This window comes from Scatophagus argus, chromosome 5, assembly GCF_020382885.2.
Source record: "Scatophagus argus isolate fScaArg1 chromosome 5, fScaArg1.pri, whole genome shotgun sequence".
Lineage (NCBI taxonomy): Eukaryota > Metazoa > Chordata > Actinopteri > Scatophagidae > Scatophagus > Scatophagus argus.
Genome location: NC_058497.1, coordinates 11,495,787 through 11,519,553, shown reverse-complemented (window position 1 = coordinate 11,519,553; position 23,767 = coordinate 11,495,787). Strand labels below are relative to the sequence as shown.

The 23,767-nt window shown below is 39.9% G+C and overlaps 1 protein-coding gene across 4 annotated transcripts in view; it reads left to right on the top strand.

Annotated features, from left to right (window-relative positions):
- Positions 1-22,979, top strand: part of LOC124059035 (cGMP-dependent 3',5'-cyclic phosphodiesterase) — a 135,254-nt gene extending 112,275 nt beyond the window's left edge. For all 4 annotated transcript variants that reach the window (XM_046388750.1, XM_046388754.1, XM_046388751.1 and 1 more), the window contains 27 exons: positions 739-848; positions 1,739-1,794; positions 1,986-2,045; positions 2,727-2,883; positions 3,428-3,480; positions 5,975-6,049; positions 6,161-6,202; positions 6,818-6,886; positions 6,993-7,123; positions 9,481-9,592; positions 9,730-9,769; positions 10,261-10,324; positions 10,594-10,675; positions 11,023-11,197; positions 12,034-12,146; positions 13,612-13,689; positions 13,798-13,920; positions 14,031-14,101; positions 14,554-14,676; positions 14,846-14,933; positions 15,531-15,578; positions 16,218-16,292; positions 16,423-16,522; positions 17,380-17,492; positions 18,643-18,681; positions 18,827-18,933; positions 19,471-22,979. In XM_046388750.1, coding sequence (XP_046244706.1) covers positions 739-848; positions 1,739-1,794; positions 1,986-2,045; positions 2,727-2,883; positions 3,428-3,480; positions 5,975-6,049; positions 6,161-6,202; positions 6,818-6,886; positions 6,993-7,123; positions 9,481-9,592; positions 9,730-9,769; positions 10,261-10,324; positions 10,594-10,675; positions 11,023-11,197; positions 12,034-12,146; positions 13,612-13,689; positions 13,798-13,920; positions 14,031-14,101; positions 14,554-14,676; positions 14,846-14,933; positions 15,531-15,578; positions 16,218-16,292; positions 16,423-16,522; positions 17,380-17,492; positions 18,643-18,681; positions 18,827-18,933; positions 19,471-19,705 — 2,539 coding nt within the window. In that variant the 3' untranslated portion in view covers positions 19,706-22,979. The remainder of the gene's footprint in view (positions 1-738; positions 849-1,738; positions 1,795-1,985; positions 2,046-2,726; positions 2,884-3,427; positions 3,481-5,974; positions 6,050-6,160; positions 6,203-6,817; positions 6,887-6,992; positions 7,124-9,480; positions 9,593-9,729; positions 9,770-10,260; positions 10,325-10,593; positions 10,676-11,022; positions 11,198-12,033; positions 12,147-13,611; positions 13,690-13,797; positions 13,921-14,030; positions 14,102-14,553; positions 14,677-14,845; positions 14,934-15,530; positions 15,579-16,217; positions 16,293-16,422; positions 16,523-17,379; positions 17,493-18,642; positions 18,682-18,826; positions 18,934-19,470) is intronic.
- The last annotated feature ends 788 nt before the right edge of the window (positions 22,980-23,767 follow it).

Sequence of the window (23,767 nt, the reverse complement as noted above, 5' to 3'; positions counted from 1 at the left end):
CAGCAGTAAACTACGATGAGAATGCTTTTTTGATTGAAGTGGACTATTCCTCAGTGAGCTGAAATAAATGGACACTTTCAAATCAATGCACCATGCAGAGATTTGGCTGCAATGGTTGGAGGGGATTTCAGGCTCTGTGAGCATGTAGTGGAGTGACTGTTGCTGTGTGTCTGCTGTGTGTGTGTGTGTGTAGCTTCTGAGGGGTTCAGTACATTGTTATGAGAAACACAAACATCATGACTTTACCTGTGTGTGAAACTATTTTTCCTTCTTTTTGTGCTTCATTTCAATATTCATGCAAATCTGAGTATGTGTGCTCAGTGAGATGTGGAGTGACGTGGCCAAACGTGTGTGTGTGTGTGTGTGTGTATGCAAATGAATGTTTCTTCATATCCTTTGGCAGTAGTCAGTCCAGAACAAACAAATCCTTGTCTCATATTTTAGCATAAGAAATACACACACACACACACACACACACACACACACGCTCACACAACTGAGTTCATATAATTTCCAATGAATAATAGTCCTATTCAGTGGATGAATACGGGGTCTGCTTTTGTAATGCTTGTGATTGTTTTTCCATTTGCTCCAATTGTCTCCCAAATCCCCTCCTCCTCTTTGTCGCCCCAGAGTCTGAGAGACTGTGGCTCTCTGTTTCTCACTCACACTAATGTGCTGTAGGTAACTGTCTTCCTCAAACCTCTGTCAAACTCAACTTGTACCTGTCTGTCTCAGGAGCATCGTGGACCAGCTGAAGAGATGTCAGTGTGCCGGCCTTCCTTTGTCTGAACTGCCTGAGAAATACAGAATCTGCCTTGCAGCACCGCTACCAGCACACAGAAGAGGTGTGTGCGTGTGTGTGTGTGTGTGTGTGTGTGCAGTGAGTGTTTGAATGATGCTCTGAGATAGACAAGTGGACCAGCATCTGACCGTGTTTGTGCGCTGGTTTGAGGATGTGTGAGTGTGCGTTTGTGCATGCAGAGGAGCAGAGAGATGTGAGAACGTGGGAGAATAAACAAATGAGAAGAGGTAGAGAGGGAAGAACAAGATATGATGATTGCTGAGGAAGAAATATGGAGCTGCGTGGGCAGTAAAATTTCACAAAAGAACCTCCCCTCCTTTCAAAAAAGCAATGGAAGGTTTATGATGAGAAAAAAAATGCAAGAGCTCGAATTCAGTAGAATGAAAAGACTCTGCATTCCTCTTCAAATTAACATTTTTGTTTGTTTGTTTTTATCTAAAAGCAGGAACGAGAGAATAACCTGAAGCAATGTAAGCATGGAGACATCCTAAAGTACACATGCATGACTGCTCAGCTCTGGATCAATAAATATCACTGAACATTTAATCATGTTACAGAAGTAAGAGTTAGTTTGGTACCAAAGTGGCAAATCCATCATTCTGTTTGTTGTTTTATCTGCTGTCCACACATCTTATTCTCACTATTTTAGAACATTTTTTTGTCTGCAAAGATCTGCTCTCGCTATCCGGTCTGCATCGATGAGAATAATAAATGAAAGAGAAGAAAAGAATAAACAGCGTTATGCAAGGACATTAGGGGTTTTTTTTCCACATGTCCGTTTTTCCTTGTGTATTTTGTATTAGAACATGAAGACAGAAACAAATAAGACACTGAGGACATGGAATGAAAATTACAGGACCAATAGTCTGTTTTGTCTGAATCAGTGCATTATGTATTATGAAAGCTTTCTTCTCTTTTTTCTCTTTCTTTTAGCTGTTGTCATTCCTATCTTGGACCAGGACCAGGACAAGGCGATCGCTGTCTTACTGGTGAGTCTTTGTACACAAGGGCATACAATAAGCGTTTCACTGAATTCAAAGGTATCAAACACAGTACTACACATACAGTATGTATTCTTTTGGTTTTATTCAACATTCACAAATTAAATGACTTCTACAGAGACAGCACAGCCTGCAAGCTCATGTACTGCACTGCACTCAAGTATCTGTGTGTGTTGCAGGTGGGCTGTAATCTACTATCCGATCAGGATGAACTACATCTTGACATGCTGGAAAAACATGTAAGCTCTCTCTTTCTCTGTGTGTTTAAGTCCCACATGCAAAGAAAAAAAACAACTTGGCAGCAGTAGTTGACCGGGTGGAAGAGATTGCTCTTAATTTTAAAGGAGGGGAAAGCAAAGCCTCTTAATGCTTTTCAGGAAGGTGTAATCTTTGTTAATCATCTAATGAGAAGTAGACACATGCATGACCAGCTGCTGAAAGACGCTGAGCCTAAAAACGCACTCACAAACCTACAGAAAACGCATGACAAAATGTTACATGAACAGCATAAGTGACTAAATCACTAAAGCAGGGATTTAACCCAAGTAGTGAACTGCTAATCAAGTGCAAAAACTTCAGAACTTGAGATTATAATCCCAGACATTTCTTAACAAAGTTATACATTCTGAATCCTAGACAGACCTTATCAAGAAAAGAAAAATCTATCAAGCACTTGGCCTCCAAAAATGTCTGGCAACTGGATGTTTTATATCTCTGGAAAAATGTTTGTGTTGCATCCAGGGATTTGACTGGTTGTGTTTGCCTTAGTAGTGTCTCAGTTCATTTTTTGTTGGCTCTTTGGCGAAAGATAATAGAGGGACATGAGACATGCTTTCGTCTGACGAATTTCTCCCTCATTGCCTTTAATCTCAACTGACTTTGGACTCTGTGTGTTTCTGCATATGTGCATGACATCACAGGCCTCAGTGGCGTGCGTGCGAGTCCAAGCTGTTCAGACGTCCTACCAGAGGCCTCCTCTTAGCCCCTCTCCCTTACAGTCCCACAATGCACTACTGCCCCTCAACGTCTCAGACCAGGACTACTGCGAACTGGACCGCAACATCCTGCAACTCTGTGGTAAGCGCACAAACACACGCACACAATGTACGAAAATGTACGTGAGGTGAGGTATGTTAATAGAGTAAGTCTATCTGGATAAAAAGCTCCATGAATTTAGACTTACTGTAGCACAAGGGCAGCTCCTGTGGGCAAACAAAATGCTTTGTAGACACACTGTTGAAGTGGACTCTCTAATACATACTCACACATCAACGTTGTTTACCACCTGGTAATTGCCAACAAACATGAGTTGCCTTTACTCTCCTCAGATTTTTCCGGCCTCTGCTTCTTCCTTTCTGTCCAGCTTTCTTTCTGCTTTCATCTGCAGTGCAGGCATCCGTCCATCTCTTGTCTTGTCTTCATTATTAGGTCCCATGTTAGCTGTTTCCCGTTCACCCTTCCCCGACCCCGCTGTCTCAATGCATCCCTCCCTGGATTGCTTTTTGTCCACATGCGTACATGCTCTGCATTTCCCTGTCTTCCTTAACGCCAATCTGCCCTTGCTCGTCTCTGGTTTTACTCCCATCGTGCTCACTGACTCCCTCTCCATCTTCTCCTTCAGGTGAGCTCTTTGACCTTGATGCAGCCTCTCTCCAGCTCAAAGTCATCAATTATGTAAGTGGTTGAGATCACTCATATGCTCTCCCTCTTGCACATGTACGCACACACACACACACACACATGCAGCTAAAGACACACAGTACGTGCAAAACATGAAATCCTTCCCAGTGACTTGTTGCCCTCTTCCTGTCACTACCAATACCACATGCTTTTTATCACACACATACTTCATCAGTCACCCACCCTCATGTCCCCCCCCCAGTATAGATTCTGTAAAAAAAAAGGGAGGGAAGCAGGGGGAGAGGTGTAAAGACTGATGAGGAAGACGAGGGACGTGAGATATCAGCCTTCAGCTACAGTGTGTGCAGAAACCTGCTGACAATTTAAATGTATGGAATTATTCAGAGATAAAGAAAATATGAGATAGAGAGGGACATGGCAGCAGTAAAGAGAGAGATTTGAAGGTCATACAACATCAAACAGACAAAGTCTAAGTCCATCAGAGCTTCTGAGAATCATAATGGATGTAACACACATGCTTTCTTTTTTCAGAAAACTGTATTGAACATGAAGGACCTGTTCTGAATTAAGAGTTAAATCAGTGTTTGTCTCCATAACAAAAATCAAACACATTCATCGGTTCCATCATCTCAAATGTGAGGACTTTCTGCTTCTCTTTGTCTTATGTTTGGAACTTGTTGCAAACATTTTACGAAGATTTTATAGACCAAACGGTAATTGATTAATCTAGAAAATAACCAACTGATGATACGTCAGAAATGAATGAGTTATTTCATTTTCAATGTGCTTTATGTCAAAGAAGCTTATTTTTGAAGATTCAGTCATTTAGAATATATCTCGTGCTGATTTGATTTTCGCAGGGGTTCATTATTTTTTAGACAAAAACAAAAAGTCTATGAATTTATCAGTGTTTGTTTGGCTCCCTAAAAAACAGGCAAGGTCCTTTTTTTTAATAATTAATAAGAAAAATAATGAGCAGTCCATTATTTATTTTCTATTATAATTTCTGTCAGCATCCAAAGAGGCCCTCATTTACTTCATTTTTTTTTTTTTTTTTTTTTACTCATTTACTGCTTTTTCTCAGTGTCCTCCTGATCATACAGCTGGGGGGACATAAAGTCTTTATGAAAACTGGCTTAGAGCAGTCAAATCCCAACAATTATCACCTGCCTGACCCCCTCTGCACCTCTCCCACCTTAGCTCTGCCTGTGGGGCTGAACAGCTCTGCTGCAGCAATGCGTCCTGCATGTAAAACATCAGCTTTTGATGCCTGTAAACCCGAATTTATAGCATTTTCAAAGGAAGGGAGATGGAAGGACGAAGTTGTGGTGGTGGCAAAAGGCTGCAGGGGTTTTAAGAGGTTTTCTGAATCTGACATGATTTGTTTCGCTTGTTTATTATTACAGTTGTAAAAAGGGGTGAAGAGGGGAGGAGGAAGAGGAGGAGAAGGGAGAGAGGGAGAAAAAGGAGCTGGAGATTGTTGCTTCTGAAGAATCGTCAGTTTGGTGGGAAAAGCTTGGGGCGGCTCTTATGAGATTAACAGCGTTTGGGGAAAAGGGGAGTGAAGGGACTTATTTATCATATGTGGGTGCAGTGACATGCTTATGTGTGTGTGTGTGTGTGTGTGTGTGTATGTGTGTGTGTGTGAGTATGTGAGTATGCGTGTGCGTGTTGAATGCTTGCATGTGTGATGGTGTGGTGAGTGTGTTGGCAGTGGCTGGTGTTTATCCCTGTCCTGCTTGTTCTCCATCCAGTTCTGTGGATTACAGAAGAAGAATGTTGTGTGAGGAAACGTTGCTCTTCAAATTGTGTGTGGATGTGTGTGCGTGTAGCATGTATGTGTGATCATGTATGTATTTTTGAACATACAGTATTTATGTCATCATGCACAAAGGTGTGTGTGTTCCCACTTCAGAGTGAATTTCATTTCATGACTAAGAATGAAACTGTGCAGGTCTTACAGAGCACAGAGTGCACGGACATGTCTTACTTTATTTCATGTATAGGGATTTCAAAGAAAAACACTGACCAGGTGCTGAAAGCAAGTTAATGTAATTTCTGTTTTGATGTGATGATGAGTTATTAGGAAATTTCATCAGTGAAAGATGAAGAATCCTTCAATGACACTTACCAAGGTGGTCATATTAATGGAAATATGTATGATTAATGTTTATTATGATAACTGAATTAATCCTCTCACCATTGCTATGTATGATAAAATGTCTGAAAAAATTGTATTCCAGATTTTATTTCACACAATATTATTTTACATTTCCTGCAAATAATAGAAACGTGTATCACACTATCAAATGTGATGCTCCTGCAAAACAATGAGGATGATACTGAGTTCTTGCACCAACCAATCTCCACTCATTTTCTTCTGTCCACTGATTTCTAAACTTATCTTCACACCTAGACCACACTCCAAGAAACGGAGGCTTTAAAAGCAACCTGACTGAGTCTGATAAAGAGAGAACTTTGTGATGATAAATGTCAGGACTGATACTCTGCTTATGGTCTCCCTCAGCTGCAGCAGCAGACTCAGTCGCAGTGTTGTTGTCTGCTACTGGTGTCTGAGGACAACCACCAGCTTTTCTGTCAGGTACACACACACGCACGCACACACACACAAAAGCCTCTAAAAATTGCTCATTTACTAATGAACAATTTGGACATTAATAACTGAATAACCTGTGACCTTTATGACCTTCAGGTAGTTGGAGACAAAGTCCTGGAGGAAGAGATCAGCTTCCCGGTGAGACAGACAAACACAATCATTTCTCCACACAAAAATCCATTAAGTCATTATTTGCATTTATTGGTATATTTGTGTTTCCTGGGTGTGTTGTTCTGAATGCTGTGAGGTGACATACTGAGATGAATTCAGGGAGGTTGAATGCAATTGTTTTAACAAGCATACTTTTAATGCAAATGTTGTAACCCTGCATGTTGTTGCTTTCTGTGACTGACACGGTAGAATAAACCTCCCCCATGTAATCTTTTCTAATCCCTGGCAGGGGTTATAATTTGGGCGAGAAAAGTAATCACTTCCTTTAAGTCTATCGTCCCTGGTTGTGGTGCAGACATAATATAACAGGCTTTCCATTATGGAGCGAAAACCCTGTGTACCCCATGCTAAATGGTGTGTGAAATCTTGATAGTAGTTGCTGTAGAGCAATATTAGGACACAAATAATGAGATGGCTTGTTTGTGCTGATTTAACAAGGGATGTAATAGACTTCACTCAGGATATAATAAACAGTCTTTTTAAGTAGAATCTCAAGGACTCAGCAGTGTTTAATTTTACTTTTCTTCCTGTCGCTCGCCTTCATTACACTCTCATCTCTCTTCTCTGCTCTCCGTCGTTCAGCTGATGTTTGGACGCTTCGGTCAGGTGGTCGAGAAGAAGAAGTCAATTACTCTCCAGGACATTAGTGCTGTAAGGAGACATTTTCTTTATCTCTTTCTCTTCCATCAGTCCACAGTGTCCATCTATTGATTCTGTCTACATACTGAACTGACTTTTCTGCCTCTATTCCTCTCAGGAGGAGCGTAGGCAGCTGTCCAGCATGTTGGGCTGTGAGATCTCCTCCATGCTGTGTGTACCAGTGGCCAGCAGGGCCACCGGCCAGGTGGTGGCGCTGGCTTGCGCCTTCAACAAGCAGGGCGGGCAAAAGTATGTATATGAAATACTGTGTTCATACTGCTAGCTATAATTGTCCTGTTTTCTTTTTGATTTTGTGATATTTTTCCCCATTTTGTGAATCATAACATCCCACTGAACCACTTAATGCAGAATAGAGTTAAACAGCAAAAGTGGACATTCATATATACAATATACAATTTTTTACATCTTATCTTAGCCACTGACGACTTATGCTGAAGTATATTTAAACTGCAGGGATGCCAGTCTGAAGATGATTTGGCTTTGCCTAATTCCTGAACAACTGACTCATGTTAGATGCAAAGATTTATCTGACAGCAGCTTACAGTAAAGTTGAGTTTTAAGCAGGAGCTGCTGTTTCCTCTGAAATCTGCTGCTAAACATCAGTGTGTGTTGCACGCTCCCTCCTGATACATTCACTTTGGAGCCTATGTCAGATCAACCAGTCTCTGTGTGTGTGTGTGTGTGTGGGTGATTGGGTGGATGTGCACGTGTGTGTCCGTATGTGTGCAGATAGTTATGTGATGACCTAGAGTCAGGTCATGAGTCTAACAGCGGGTGGCTTGGCTGCCTGGTTTGGCACTATGTCTTTGCATGTTTGTGTGTGTGTTTGCGTGTGTGTTTGCATGTCTGTTTATCTGTATCTATCTATCTATCTATCTATCTATCTATCTATCTATCTATCTATCTATCTATCTATCTATCGATCTATCCATCTATCTATCTAGCTATCTAGCTATCTATTTATCTATCTGTCACCTTGTCCAGCAGCATATATCGCTACTGATGTTAAAGTGACAAGAAATGTGTGTATTTTATCTCTTTTCTCCCTAAACACACTTCACACATCCATGCACTCACATACTATTCTCTCTCTCTCTCTCTCTCTCTCTCTCTCTCTCTCTCTCCCTCTCTCTCTCTCTCTCTCTCTGAAGACTGAGATAAATGAGAAGGGATCATGTCCATTTTTCCCTCTGCCAGTGGCACTGATGACAGATCCAACATCTCATTAACATAGTAACAGCAGCAGGATTATGGTCGCAGCTGTGCATAAAATGTGATAAATCCATCCACTGCTCCAAGCACACAGTCATCCAGCATTTAGCGGAGACATGCTGTGTATCTCAAAGATACATCTCTTCATCATATAGATTGCATATTCATATGTTTTGGGGAACATCTGTCTTCCTGGCCCTCCTAAACAGGTAACTCAGCCTCTAACTGTATTGCACGGGTGAATGAAAACATATTGTGACAACGGCCGCAGGTTCATAACTCAGTTGCTGGCAGATAAGAACACTGCATACAAACCATCACAAAACAGCATTTAATCTTGTGTTTTAGGTAAACAGCAGGCTGGAGATGCACAGTATGTGCATGCATTGTTAGAAGACTGATGTTTGTGATGTTCATATACATGCGTGCATACATATATATACATATATGTATGTATGTATATGTATATGTATATGTATTTGTATAGATAGATAGACAGATAAAACCTCATCCTTATATATAAGGACAACATGGGATGAGGTTTTATGGTGAAAATTAAGTTGTCAGCAATGGCCATATTAGCTGCACACAACACCAAACAGCGTAAACACATTCTTCATTCTTTTTACATTTCTATGTGGAAATGGTTGTGTGCTTTTCTTACTGTGTGTGTCTGACTTCTGGTCTTCGGAAATGAACTCCTGCTGGTTCTCATTCTAGCTGTGGAAATGGAGACTATTTTCTATCATGACTGCAAATAACTAGGTGGTGCCATAAAGAAAAAAAATATTCTCCAGCCTGAGAGACTATTACTTTGTGTGACTCTCCTGAATGTCATTCGTCAAGTATTTGCATCACTTGTGGGAGAGTGGATTTAATTGTCCTAAAACCAAGTTTCCCAGACCTTTTCTAAGTTCAGTTCAAATCCTGCCTCCTTTTCTAGGATCCTTGAAGTCTGAATTTGGGGCAAAAAAACACAGCAGTTACATACTGCCCCTGACATCAACACAATAATGTGACACTGCCCTCTGTATGCAAAGAGGAATAACTGCAGGCAATTACTGGCATCACTGTGGTCACTATGGATCATTTCATTCATTCATCAATGCTTAATGCTGTCAAGTTCTCACATCATTTTATTTTGAAAGGAAGTGATAGTCACATTCAAATCAAAATAAATTTTCAATTCAGTCAATTAATTAATTAATGTACTCTTTCTTACACATTTCAGAAATGTATTAATACAAGACCTCACAACATATGAATTGATGTTTGGTAATAAGAGTGCTAAAGTCTCAAAGCAGCCTTTGTGTGTGTGTGTGTGTGTGTTTGTGTGTGTGTGTGTGTGTGTGTGTGTATGTGTCCCACTGCAGACACACAGAGGCAGATGAGCATGCAATCCAGCACTGTTTCTGCTACACTTCGACAGTCCTCACTTCAACTTTGGCCTTCCAGAAAGAACAGAAACTCAAAGTGGAGTGCCAGGTACTGTACATGGCCATCCACACACATACACACACACACACACACACACACAAGCACACGCATACATGCATGCATACATTTATAAACATGGAGCTGCCTTTTAAAGAGCTTTTCACATGCACTGTTTCTCCACATAGGCACTCTTACAAGTGGCCAAGAATCTCTTCACACACTTGGGTAAGTTTTCTGCCTCTGTGAAGACACAACGTTGTAGGACAATTTGCGCTAATGGACGATATTTAAGTGATCACCAAGTGAAACAAATGGCACACATAATTGAATGAGATATTACTGAACCTAAAGGTGATTACACCCAGGATCATAACCATAAAATCAAAAGGGCATTAAAAATGATGTCTCCACCTCTCTATCCAATAATTACATTGAGGCATTCAGACTTTTATCCAACAATGAGCAAGAACAGTAGAATAAAGTCACTGATGATTCATCATGATTGCAGGTACAAAAAAATGGATCCACTGGTAGAGCAAATTGCCTCTCACCGTATGGCTGATTACAAAAGCTCTTATCAGCTTGCACAGCTGATCCACTAACGCTCACTGTGTAACCTCTGTTTATGTCTATCTGAGCTTTGTTGTATTCCTTTAATTTCCTCTGTTTTCCTTTATCCCCCTTCTTCTCTCTGCCTCTCTCTCTAATTCTTTCAGACGATGTATCAGTGCTGTTACAGGAAATTATAGTGGAGGCCAGGAACCTCAGTGATGCAGAGATGTAAGCCCTCTGATTCAACTTCAAAGGGATGTTTCAATGTGTGAAAGACTGTGTGTGTGTGTGTGTGTGTGTCTGTGTCTACAATGTGAATGTCTTTATCTCTATTTGAAAAGGCTATCTTGGCAATTTGCTCTTAACTGACTTGGCGCATTTAATTAAAGTTACAAAATGACCTGAGATGGAATGAGATAAAACACTCTCATTTTCCTCTGCTTTACTCTGTTCTCCATTACCGCTCTGACTCTGTCTCATTCTGTGTGTTTCCCCAGCTGCTCAGTGTTCCTGCTGGATCGAGTCAGTCATGAGTTGGTGGCGAAGGTGTTTGACGGGGGCGTGGTTAGTGATGAGGAGGTACAACACGGAAGGATTTGGTTGCTTTAATCTGTTTGCATTGTTTTCCACAGCTGTGTATCTTCTTACATTACTCCAACCTTTTTTGGAATCATTTCATATCTTTATTAGAGAGTTTACAATAGAAACAGACAAGAAAGGATGGGAGAGAGAAATAGGGAATAACATCCAATGAAGGTCCCTGTTTAGATTACGTGATTAGTACCTGACTGTGGTTGCTTGTCTGCTTTTTTTATGCTCTCACCCCCCATTTCTTGTCTGACTGCTGATTTAAGCAAAGCTGTCAAAAAAATAAGCAGCTGGCTGTGTGTGTGTGTGTGTGTGTGTGTGTGTGTGTGCGAGTGCAGAAGGAGTTTCGTATTCCTGCAGATCAGGGTATTGCAGGTCACGTGGCAACCACTGGTCAGATCTTGAACATTAAGGACGCCTACTCCCATCCTCTTTTCTACCGCGGTGTGGATGACAGCACCGGCTTCAGGACCCGCAACATCCTCTGCTTCCCCATCAAAGACGAGAACAATGGTAGCAACTTTGACTTCTACACATGAAAAACTTCCTGTACTTCACACACAAAGAGGCCCTTTGACAACACAAGTTTTTTTTTCAACCATTTTGGCATAATATGGCAGCATCTGTTATCTGTAAAGGGAGTTGCACAGTTATCACTGTAGAGTCCAATAATGCACAAAAAAACGGTGAAACTGGTGATAATGCAATAATAATGGCCAATGTTAACTTTTTCTGTCAGATTTAGCTTTAATACAGTGTTGGTTGTTACTTCTTTTTTGTCTTTTACAGTACAAACACACTCTTCTAGAATCTTCCTTTAAAAAACAACAACAACAACAACACATGTGCGCTCTCAAAATAGCACAAAGAGTTCTTACATCACATCCTTTGCTCCTAAAATTTAAAGTGCATAAAGTGCACTTTAAATAAGTAGACCTCTTCAGTGTGTTCCACACTTAGAAATTACAGAGGACTTTAAAGGTTTGATGGCTTGCTGTGTCCAAGCACAGTAACTGTATGATTTTTCTCCATACAGAAAACTGTCTAAAGCTCAGAGTTTCAAATCAGGTCTTTTTTATGTGCAATTAGGTTTTGCTGCAGTGTGAAATGAATTGAAGTTAGCAGACCTATTTGATTCAACATCTGTTCTGCTCCTATGATTGTTGAATTCTGTGCCTCATTTTTCTCGCCCTTGACTCTAATCTCCACTCTCCATTTTTCTTCATCATCAACTTTCTCTCCCTCCATCCGTCTCTGTGTCCCTGACTCCTTTCCTTCCTCAACTCATTGCCTCCTTCAATGCCTCACTTTCCTTTTCTCACCCCTTTCCTCACTTTGTCCTCCTCCAGAGGTGATCGGGGTGGCTGAGTTGGTGAATAAAATGAATGGGCCTTGGTTCAACCGCTTTGACGAGGACCTGGCCACTGCTTTCTCCATCTACTGTGGTATCAGCATCGCCCATGTAAGTCTTCTCTCCCACTGAAAGAACTGACCTATAACCTCTAAGTGTTGTTTTTTATGTTGAATAACCACAGACATCTGCTCAGGGACAAGGCATTAAATTGCTTCTTTTGTACTATAATGGCAGTGATAACTGCACAATTACACATTTACTATTATGAGCTTCAAATTCCTGAACAATTTAAACTTCTCACTTTGCAACCTAAGACAACTTCTCTCGCTTTCTCTTGTCATCTCTGTCGAAAGCAGTGAAAAGCCTAAACTATTAAACAGGAATAAATGCAGTATTACTCAAGCCACATATTCATCTTCATGCTCACTGGCTCATTGTAAGAATTCCCAGGTCATTGACACAGCTTGATTTTGAACATAATGTAAGTTCAGTGCTTCAGAGAGGAATAAAAGAAAGCTAACACAGCAAGAATATATAGTACGTTCATCATTAGGAGTCTCTCACTCCTTAAAACAGTGTGTTGTCAGAGAGATTAATCCCAACTGGCAAAGTGGGATCAGGTCAGTGGGAGTGAAGCACTCAGTCAAGGCGAGGAGAATCTCGAGGGAAATCCAAAGAGATTCAATTTGTGATGGAGCTGAGTGGCTTTACGGTGCAGTTCATAGGCATTGTATGACTGCTGCAAAGCTATTAACACACACTGAGCTGAGCTGGTGCATGTAGCTCACAATGATGAAGATGATGATGATGTTTGTGGCAATAATGAGGGTCAGAAAAGAGAGAAAGAAAGAAAGAAAGAAAGAAACTCCTCACAGCTCACAAACTGCAGCTGTGTTGTTATTTTATTCAGAATTTTCACCTTCATATTGAGTAGGTCTTGTAGCATCTGACCTTTTAATGTCTGCAGGTACTCGATAGTTTATCGACAAACTATAAGATATTTGACTGGAAAAATAATTGCCTTCTAGTCAGCTCATTAATCATTTAAACATGATCAGATGCATTATTTATCAATGCTCACTCTGTATCATGGTGCACAGATTGCTGTGGGTTGTAACAGTCATTTCCCTCATGTACTGAAATGTAAGCAGCAATCAGTTTGACTTATATTGTTTTGAACATCAGACACAAAGCTGTGTCGGGTGTACACAAGTAGATTAAGATGAAGAGTAAAAATGGCTTCAGCAGGATGATATTTTTTAGGCAGCAAACAAAGATTGTGCACAGTCTTTCAATCTTTTTGAAGGTATTGACATAAATCATTTGACCGTACCTTTTATTTTTAGTTACAATCACAGTTACAACCACAGAGGGACCGTTTGCTCTTTGATTAACTCATTTACAGTAATTGTGTGTATGTGATATGAAGCTTGATTGCTGTAGTGCATTTATTGTTACAAGGTATAATACGAGGGATGTCAAAGATCAAATTCAATTTGAGTACAGCTAATTATGTCTGCAAGTGTTTACTGTAGCCAGGGATCAGTGGCAATAATTATATTTGTTTCTCTAGTCTCTGCTCTACAAGAAAGTCCATGAAGCTCAGTTCAGGTCCCACCTGGCCAATGAAATGATGATGTACCATATGAAGGTAAAATCCTATGTGTGCATCCCACCCACTCCAGCAAACAGACACGCTGTATTTACTGACACTGTCAATATTATTTAATGCGTATGATTCAGTATGTGTATGTTGCAGGTTTCAGAGGAAGAGGTGTCTAAGCTGCTGGTTTCGGGCATCGAACCGGTGAAGGAGATCCACCCCTGCTTCGCCGAGTTCACATACACACCTCGCTCCCTGCCTGATGACACCACACCCATGGTAAGGACCGAGGTTAAGAGAAAAGCGTGACAATGAGAGACAGCTGAGAAAATGGAAGAGACAAAAGCAAAAGTGGTTTAACTGATTGTGTTGTGTTTGTGTGTCTGCAGTGTATCCTCAGCATGTTTGAAGACATGGGTTTCATCAACACATACAAGATTGACCTGCGCACTCTGGCCAGGTCTGACAACTCCATCATTCACTGAATACAAGTATTGCTTATATATTATATTGCTTTCAGGGCGGAATTATTTGTTTTCTTTGACCCTATCGGTCAACCATAAGATCCTACATTGAAAAAAAAAGAGATGTAAACAGATCTAGTACCTGGCAAGGTTTTGGCCAAATTGATCAGCAGAGTGAAAAATTCTTGGAATGTATATTTCAAGTCAAATTTATTCTTCAAACTTGGGGATGGGTGGGTTGAAGTGAACTGGCCTTTTTTTTTCACTGATCACTGCTGCTACTCTTAATTGAAAGAAACAAGAGAAAAGAACAAGCACAAACTTAATCTACAGGTCATATTGAATCACTCAATTACACACTGGAAAATCAGTCAATTACATGTCCTCCATGTGTTACTAATTGCATGATGTGCTGTAAATGATAACTGAATAGCTGCTTTGGTCTCAGGTTCTGTCTGATGGTAAAGAAAGGCTACAGAGACCCTCCCTACCACAACTGGATGCACGCTTTCTCTGTCACACACTTCTGCTACTTGCTCTACAAAAACCTAGGGCTGTCCAACTACCTCGAGTAAGTATATGTACTCTGCTCCCTTGTGCTTTAATGATTTAACTCTTAGACATGTAAGAAACTGAACTGCAGCACTGAATTGTTTCGCCAAAGGGATCTCACTGGTGAGACAAGGAGCCTAAAGTTGCTGTTTTGATCCTTAACCCCCTTAACTTTCTTCTTCTTTTAGGGATATAGAGATTCTTGCTCTCTTTGTCTCCTGTATGTGCCATGACCTTGACCACCGTGGCACCAACAACTCATTTCAAGTCGCCTCGGTGAGATCACAACATAAGTTCTTTGTCAAGGGCTGACAAAGAAGCATCAAGAATGACACAGGAAAAAAATATAGAATATTTATTTTTTAATAAGTAGGGGAAAAATATTGTATGCAGGAGACTGAAAATATGAAACTTCAGTCGACCGGCACTGCACCTGTGCTTTAAAACATGTAGACTAAAATGCACTGTTAGATGCTGTGGACGGAGCATGTCTGTAAGAGCCAGGCTCTGGGTGTGTCGCAGTGAAATCACAGTCTGTGGTCATTTCACCTCATCTGTGAAGTCGCCTCAGTGAGACACTATATGTCATTGTGATTAGGAGCATGTTGCTCCACTGCACTCTAATCATGCATAACCCCACTGCACCAAAATGACACACACACACACACACACACACCAGCTGTCATTGTGCAACAAGGGTCATTGTTTTATCAGCTTATTTCATGTTTTTTTCCATTTGAAGATTCATCTTCAAACCGACAAGCACAGTTAACAGGAACACATTGCGACTTATCAAAGGACGTCGTTGCATTTGAATCAATACAATGCGTACACTAAAAGGATTGTGTTTCATTTGTCTGTTTCTATTTTCAGAAATCAGTGCTGGCTGCTCTCTACAGCTCAGAGGGATCTGTGATGGAGGTAAACCCACATCCATCAGGGGACACACAGGGATGTGGGAGAGCTGAGGGATTTGTGCTTATATAAATATTTATTGCATGTACACTCAGTGGACACTTTATTAGGTACCCACATAGTCTGCTGTAATTCAGTACAACAGTTCTGTCATAAATCATATCTTTAAAAAATTTATAATGTTGATAATGTTATAATGTTTGATTCAATTTTATGTTTACTTGTCAGAATGTTGTACTGGACTGTGTTATGTTTAGGGAGGGGTTCTAATTTTTTATCCTTTTCTTTCACATATTTGAGAACAAGAATATTAGAGGCCACCCCACCGATAATGATGACCTCAGTGCTAATGAAAGTATTCTAATATGTACCTTGAGAATTTAACTTTGTACACTAAGACCATACAATTTCCTTACATTAGTCTGTTCCTTCGCAGTTGATGTGAACTAATGATGTTTTGTGCTTGTGTGACACCTAGTGGCCAAAAATCAAATCTTGATTTCTTATTTCAGTGATGAGACAATGGGAGGCATGTAAATTGTCTTTTCTTGTTGTGTGGCAACATGACTCACGTTTTCCTTTAGAAACAGCATTTTTTCAAATGCAGTCATTCATGTTCCCATCATACTTCATATGCCATGACAGAGACATCACTTTGCCCAGGCCATCGCCATTTTGAACACTTTCGGCTGCAACATCTTTGAGAAGTTCTCCAGGAAGGTGAGATAGTCTATTAAATGTGGCAGTCACACATTACAAATGTCTCTTTTTCATCTCTCTGTTCATTTCCATTTACTGCTATCACAGCATGTGCAAGCTGAAGTTAATTTATGTTTTTATGTTTTGTTAGGACTACCAGCGTATGTTGGATTTGATGAGAGACATCATTCTTGCTACAGACCTGGCTCACCATCTTCGCATTTTCAAGGACCTGCAGAAGATGGCTGATGGTGCGTCCCACTAGTTCAGTATACACAGTCATCACTCTACTTTTGCTTTACACTCATAATAGTAAAGGAAGACTTTGTTCAGAGTGCTTGATCCAAAGTGGTAAAAATAAAATAAAATAAAAAAATCCTGTTGAAACATGAATTATATTTAAATGATACAGTACTGAGTATTAGAAATTTGCCATTTTGATCACTATGTGATGAAACACAGGTAAACCCATATGGTTTATGTCCATTTTTAAGCTAAAAGTGAAATTATGAATTCGGTCCTCTGCGGTATGGCTCCTTTCCTGGCACCACACAAAAGAGATATACTTACTTTAGATTTTCATTATGTGGCTTATTTTGCAGAGATCTGAAGTCAAACCTGCAGCATTCATCACTGACATTTTTAGTTATCCCCTTCTTTCATTGGACTATTTACCCTTTTCAGGAGCCAGTTGCTTACTGCACTCTTATGTAATGTAATTGGCTGTAACCTCCTGGCCAAGGGTTTTGTTACGCCTGAATGCAACCAATTATAAGTTATCCTGAGTGGATGTCTTCTCAGTGGAATCAATTTTGTGCTGTTAAAGCAATTCAAGGACATTAAAAGCTTCTAAGCGAGTTGAGAAACTGTCTTGTGCCAGAGTGTGTAACTTACCATCGAGAATAGTTTGACCAAACTCAGAATGGAAATATAAAATGTTAAGATGCCACTGAAATAAAATGAAAACTTTCCTTACCTCACATAAAGTAGTATCTATCAATATAAATAATTATCAGTAAGTTGTTTCAATCTAGTCATTTCATCTAATTTACTCGTCGAAATGTTTACATGCGTCTCAGATGGAGTCCTTTGTTTATGCGTGTTACAGACGGATACAATCCTAAAAGCCCTACCCACCGCTCCATGTTGCTGTGCCTGTTGATGACATCATGTGACCTGTCAGACCAAACCAAGGGCTGGAAAACTACACGCAAGATTGCTGTCAGTTCACAGTCCACACCAGAGTCTATACTTAACACAAAGTTAGCTTAATGTGTTCACTTTTAATAGCAATAGTGAAGTTGTAACCGTTACACAAAAACGCAGAACGCACATCCATGTGTCACCACCCAAGGAAATATCCTATTTAAGTTGGGGAATAGCAGAAACAGCAATTACATAACAGTACATGAATCAGCACACAGATATTTAAGTCCAGCCTTTTATTGAGCCGCAGCCTTTGACAAATATACCTTATTATTCTCATCCATGTAAGTAAGTCATAATGTTAGTCCACTTGCCCCTGTAATGTAACAGTCATTGACATTAGCATTTAGTAATTAGTGCAACACAAGTTCCAGAGGTATAGTAGTTGGAGTAGTCACTATTATAGTTGTCCAACACAGTTTCAGACAGCTTATATATACTATACATATAGCCTTTCAGTCTATATGCCATTATATTCCTTATATTCTGTGAAACTGCACTCCATTTTAGGATTATGTTTAATCTCGCTCTGGCCCCTTTTCAACACCAAACCCCTGACCCTTGTCCTAAATCCTACACCCTAAATCTCCCAACACCTAACACCTACAGCAAATGCACTGTAATCCTTACTCGTGGAAAAAAAAAAAAAAAAAAGCTGAAAACACATTTCTGTTTAGTTCAGAGTCTGGCTTGCATTGTCTCAGTTGGTACCGTATATTATTTTTCACTGACCAGAATGGGGGATTAATGAAAAACCAACAATCACACAAACCATTGAAATGTAATAAAGGTGAAGGGTATTGATGATAATATTGTTCAGTTACATTAATATTATACTACATACCACATACAAATATGAGGAAGTCTCTCCAAAAGCTGAAAATCCAGGCTGTGATACACCACGTTTTCATCAAATATAGTATGGTAAAAGGAGCTGCAGTATGTTTATTATAAAGTTGGCTTTTGCTCCTTTTGGAGTTAAATCAAAATCCAAACATCTAAACTGACCATTGATTTGTCCCCCAAAAGAGACAGAGTGAATATCTTAGTTATTTCAAAGTTGCTGCTTTGTCGTGCGACTTAACATAAATGTAGCTTAATCAATGACGCTATGAATTTGAAACCATGTGAACAATAAGAGACGTCTGCCTCTTTGTGTCCACAGGAGCTGATTTATAAGGAGTTCTTCTCTCAAGGAGATCTGGTATGTGTCAATGTACACTGCCTTTTAAATGAAATGTGAAATTGTTTGGCATGTGGCCGAAATATGTGTCATTTTACACTATAGTGAGCTCATTACTCATGTCTGTCTGTATTTTGTGTGTGTGTGTATGTGTGTGTGTGCGCAGGAAAAAGCCATGGGGAACAGGCCCAGTGAGATGATGGACAGAGAGAAAGCATACATCCCAGAACTACAGATAAGCTTCATGGAACATATTGCCATGCCCATTTACAAGTACGTACACAAAAAACTTAACATACTCTGATCCCCATAGCCATATTTTACTTTATGATGGACCTTGGTCTGCAAAATGGCTGACTTCTTGTTGGGATCAGGTCATGGCACCAGGCTTTGTTGTAGATCAATATATGATACACGTGCCTACAGGTTTTCATCTTTCTAGGTTAAACATACTGCGAGGACTACCGTAAATTGTTAAAGTTTGAGGGGGGGGGGGGCTGTATAGAGCCATTTTGCCACACCCATTTCTGAGATCCATATCAGATTGCAATTTTCATCACTTCTGCCGTGTGTGCCAGTTTGTGTGAGTTTTTGAATAAACCAAGCGACGCAAATAATAATCTCCACATAAAGAACAGGTTCCTTGAATGTTCTCTGGGTATTCAGGCCCTAATTAAATGATCAACTTCACTTTTTAATTTGGGACTGTAAAGTAAAGTAATTAAGTGAGAGCCTCACTTCATTACATATCACAGTAGCAAACAATTAGAAATTAACTCACATACTGTCCACTGTCCTCTCTCCTTTCAGGCTGTTATCTGAACTGTTTCCTGGGGCCACTGAGCTGTATGAGAGAGTGGCAGCAAATCGGGAGCAGTGGACCAAAGTGTCCCACAAGTTCACCATCCGTGGGTTGCCAAGCAACAACAGCCTAGACTTCCTGGACCAGGAATATGAGCTGCTGCAGTCTCAGGGGGCTTTTGGGAGTGACGACCAATGTCTCAATGGTTGCCTTGAAGAAGCAGAAGGAGGGAGGGGTCAGTGACACCAGCAGGCGGATGATGGTTTCTTGAAGCTTTCTGTGGTCCAATAAGAGGCTGAGGATACCTTTTTAGTGACCTAAGAGGGAGGGATCTCTCTGCTGTCAATCACTTAGATGACTTAGCAGGCCATGCAGAATGGACAGGACAAAGTTTCAAACTAACTGAATGAGACAAGGGATTTGAAATGTGTGGATCCATCTGAGCCGGTTCAGTGATTAGATGCTACATGTTGCTTGTGTTTCCAGTTCAGGAAAGCAGAAGGTAGTGACTTTATCTTTTTCAGCAGCTGTACTGGAAAAATAAGTTTTGCCACAAGTCACAAGCTCATTCATACAGTACTGATCCTGATTGCGATTGTATAAACATACACACACACACACATGCACACACTTACAGGTACATATATGTACATGCACATCCTGTTCAGACACAAAACAGAGAAAACAAAAAATAATTCGTATGGAAAAAGACTACTTCAACATGTAACAGTGAGATCAAGTGCTATACTTCTGTTAAATGTTTCATAATAGCTTATACTGATTTAATTGGCTAAGCTTTGTTCACACACAAGCAACTGCCATAGTCCCTCACCTGATGCTTATGAATGCATGCTGTATGGACACCTCATGTATTATTCCTTTTGTCTTTGTCACTGTTGATTTCTCCATGGCTAGGAAATTAATGGAGTCCATTTTTGTACCATCAGAACAGATTTTTGTACTCAGCTTTTCAACATATATTTACTTAATTCATTACATCCGGGATATTGTACCAGGGAGGTTTAGTTCATGTACTTACATGACGTTATAAAGCTCATTTGTCATTTTGGGGTTGTTTAAAGGACAATATGACAATCACTGATCAATGACAGTCACAGGTTCATAACACCCCACTCCCTGCATAAACGGTTAAAAACACACAGCCTGTGCAGATTAACTGCATGTCAGTGCATCAAGTGTGCATCTACACCTCAAACAAAAGCCACTCATGAACTAAAACACACTCTTGGTTTATTTTTCATAGCCATCGTGCCCACTCCCTTGCACCTTTCTTGCTTACCTTTTAGTTCACTGACTCCCTCAAAAAACACTTTAGATGGAGAGCAACCGAAGCCCTTTAAAAGATCCATTTCATCTGTTTGTGTAAATGTGCCAGAGTAGAGCGTGTTATATGGAGTGTGTCACTGAGTGTGCCATATGGATCTGCCTTATTGCGCATCTTTGCTGCCTTTCTTAGAGCTTTTAATATATGAAAATTGAAATAAAGAGTGTTTAGTATGTATGTTGTATATTTGTTATAGACATAGTTTGAGTATCAGTGTGTTGACTATGAATGATCAACGTGTTTAAAAGATGTATATTTGTGAAATACTTGCGTGGAGACCTCAGATCTCTAGTCATTTCATTTCTTTCTATTTTAAGTTATGTATACAACCACCAGTGAATACTAGGCAGACACAAAAGCATTTTTTCAGTTCTCACTGCACTCAGAAATTGTTTTAAAGAAGGAACTAGAGATGTAGCCGTCACACAAAACACTGTTTCCTGAAGGAATCAACAGTCCGTTACTGCTGCATCCCAAAGGAAAAGTTTTGAAAATTGGAGTTTCTTGGGTTGTGCCTAATGTAAAAAAAAAAATAAATAAAATTTAAAAAATCAACCAAAAAAACAACCACTTTTTGGGGGTGGGGGGGGGGTTACAGTATGCCATTACCTTATAATGTTGAAATGCTGCAGAGTTAGGGTAAGAAAACCACACAGCAGTTACACAAAGAGAAACGTCTGTAGCCTAATGGCCACCACTGTACTGTATGCAGGCCATTAAGTGGATGGGTGGGAGGGTGTGTAGATGAGAAACAGAGAGAAAGGTGCTGTGCTGAGAAAGTGCTGTTAGTTGATTTAAGAGACTTGTGATAGTATAACCAGTCCTTACAAAGTAATGAAGATGCAGGTGCAAACTTCAAGTGATCACGTACTGTTTCTTCAGTGATGTTCCCCTTTATACAGCTCTGATTATGCTAGTGGAGGTAGATGAAAGCAAAAATATTTCAGTCATGAGAGTTAAATATTTATTTTCTCTTGGAGCAGTTCTCAGGAGGGTGTTTAAGGGGGAAAGGTTAATTGGTTAGCAAAGTGGTTTGATGTATGTGTTTTACCTGCACTGGAATATGCATTAGTGTGATTGGATGAAACTGTTTGATGAGTGTTTGTAGAAGGGTCTCTCTCTCTCTATCTCTCTCTGTCAGGCTCTTTCTGTCACACATGGGTTTTCCAATTTCTGTTATTTTTAAACCACTGTTTCATACGTACCTGCCTTTTTCATGTGCAATATGAAGTGTCTGCCTCTGTGATGTTGCAAAGATCCCCATGTAAATACCTATGCCTCTTGTTAAATTATTACTTTAGCTCTTATTTCCCAAAGGCATTTACTGTTTGACCATGATGTTTCCTCTGAAAAAAAAATCAAATGTCTGTGACAGTTTTAATCCTAAAATGCTTATGAGAGTCCAGACTTAGCACAGCTGAGTGTGTATCTGTCCTTTTATGTTCGTTTTAGAGAGTCAGGGCCAAATGTGTCAAGCAAACATTGTCTACTTCCTGGCCAAGTTACGTAGTGAAAAACATTCATACCTACAATTGTTTTTTGTTCTCTAATGTTGGTGTGAAGTCGAGGGCTGTGTTCTTAAAAAGCTTTTCTGATACATCATGACCAGGTATGAAACTGTGGCTCATCCAGGAAGTATGAACCCCATCTATTTCCTGTCATCACAGAACAGAAGGACTCTAACCTGTGATGTAATGTCAATGTAACGATCACCTGTGACATAATTGTTAAAAGTGACAAAAATATAATTGCTGTAAATATCAAAGTTTTAAAAGAAAATCTTACTTGATTGTCTGTCATTATTACAATGGGAAGTATTTTCAATTCTGTAATGTATTTAAAGTGGTTGCATCCTGTTCTCTTTTTTTCATGCCATTTTTGAACAACCCTAAACTTAGACTTTTAGACAGAGGGGATGAAAGAAAACTATATATATTTGGGATATACATGTGATATTCTACCACAAGTGAGAATCCAACCTAATCTGACATGTATACATGATGCTTATACTGAGGACGAAATCCAGCCATCTCTTAAATATTTGTTTTGTTGACTTCTCAGTGCTGGTAGTCTTGTTTTTCTTCAGATGTGACGAAAAAGGACTTTTTGACAAGACAAATGGATGACGTTTTGATTTTTTTTTCTTTCTTGGAATAAATCTGGTGAAAGGCTCCTTTGTTACTGTCTCCATAAGTGTACAACACAACATACTCTAGTTTCACCATACACTGCAGTATTACTTCACCTCGAAAGCATGCTTGGTTGGAAAAAGATCCCATAACATTAGGCAACACAGATTTAGTCATCACAGTGGCCTCTCTGTTGATCCTGTTGGCCTATCCCACATACTAGTACTGTATAGGAAAAGCCAGATTAAACACACTAGAGGCCCTGGGGGCAAAAATCGACCACATTTACCCCCCCCCCCAAAAAAAAAAACCCAGCAGTTTTTCAATATTCTATTTGTCATTGAAGTAAAATTACCATAACTTGTTTGGAGGGTATCTGAAGCTTTTATTGGGATAAGGCTCCCAAATTATATTTTGTCAAGAGCTCCTGAAACTGATCAGCTGATGTGAAATTAAATCACACAAAACTTTGTTTTGGAGTATGCATAATGTCTATTTAACTGCAAGCATTCAATTTGGCAACCCAGTTAATGCTGAATTGAAGGTATTCCGGTATATAAGAGAACCTATAAATTTTACCTATAATTCTACCAATAAAAACAATATGTCTTGTGTAGTGACAACAAAATTTGGCCAGCTTATATTGACTGTGTATAAAGCACAATAGCCAACATGCATATGCAAGTGATTCCCAGACAGAAAACAGTACCACCACAAAGTGTTATTCTGCCATGGTGCAGCCAGGGAGGAGTCCACCCAGCTGACTCAGACAGCACATCACAGCCCAAACCAACACGTTCACACCCAACCAAATCAAGCTGGATCAAAAAG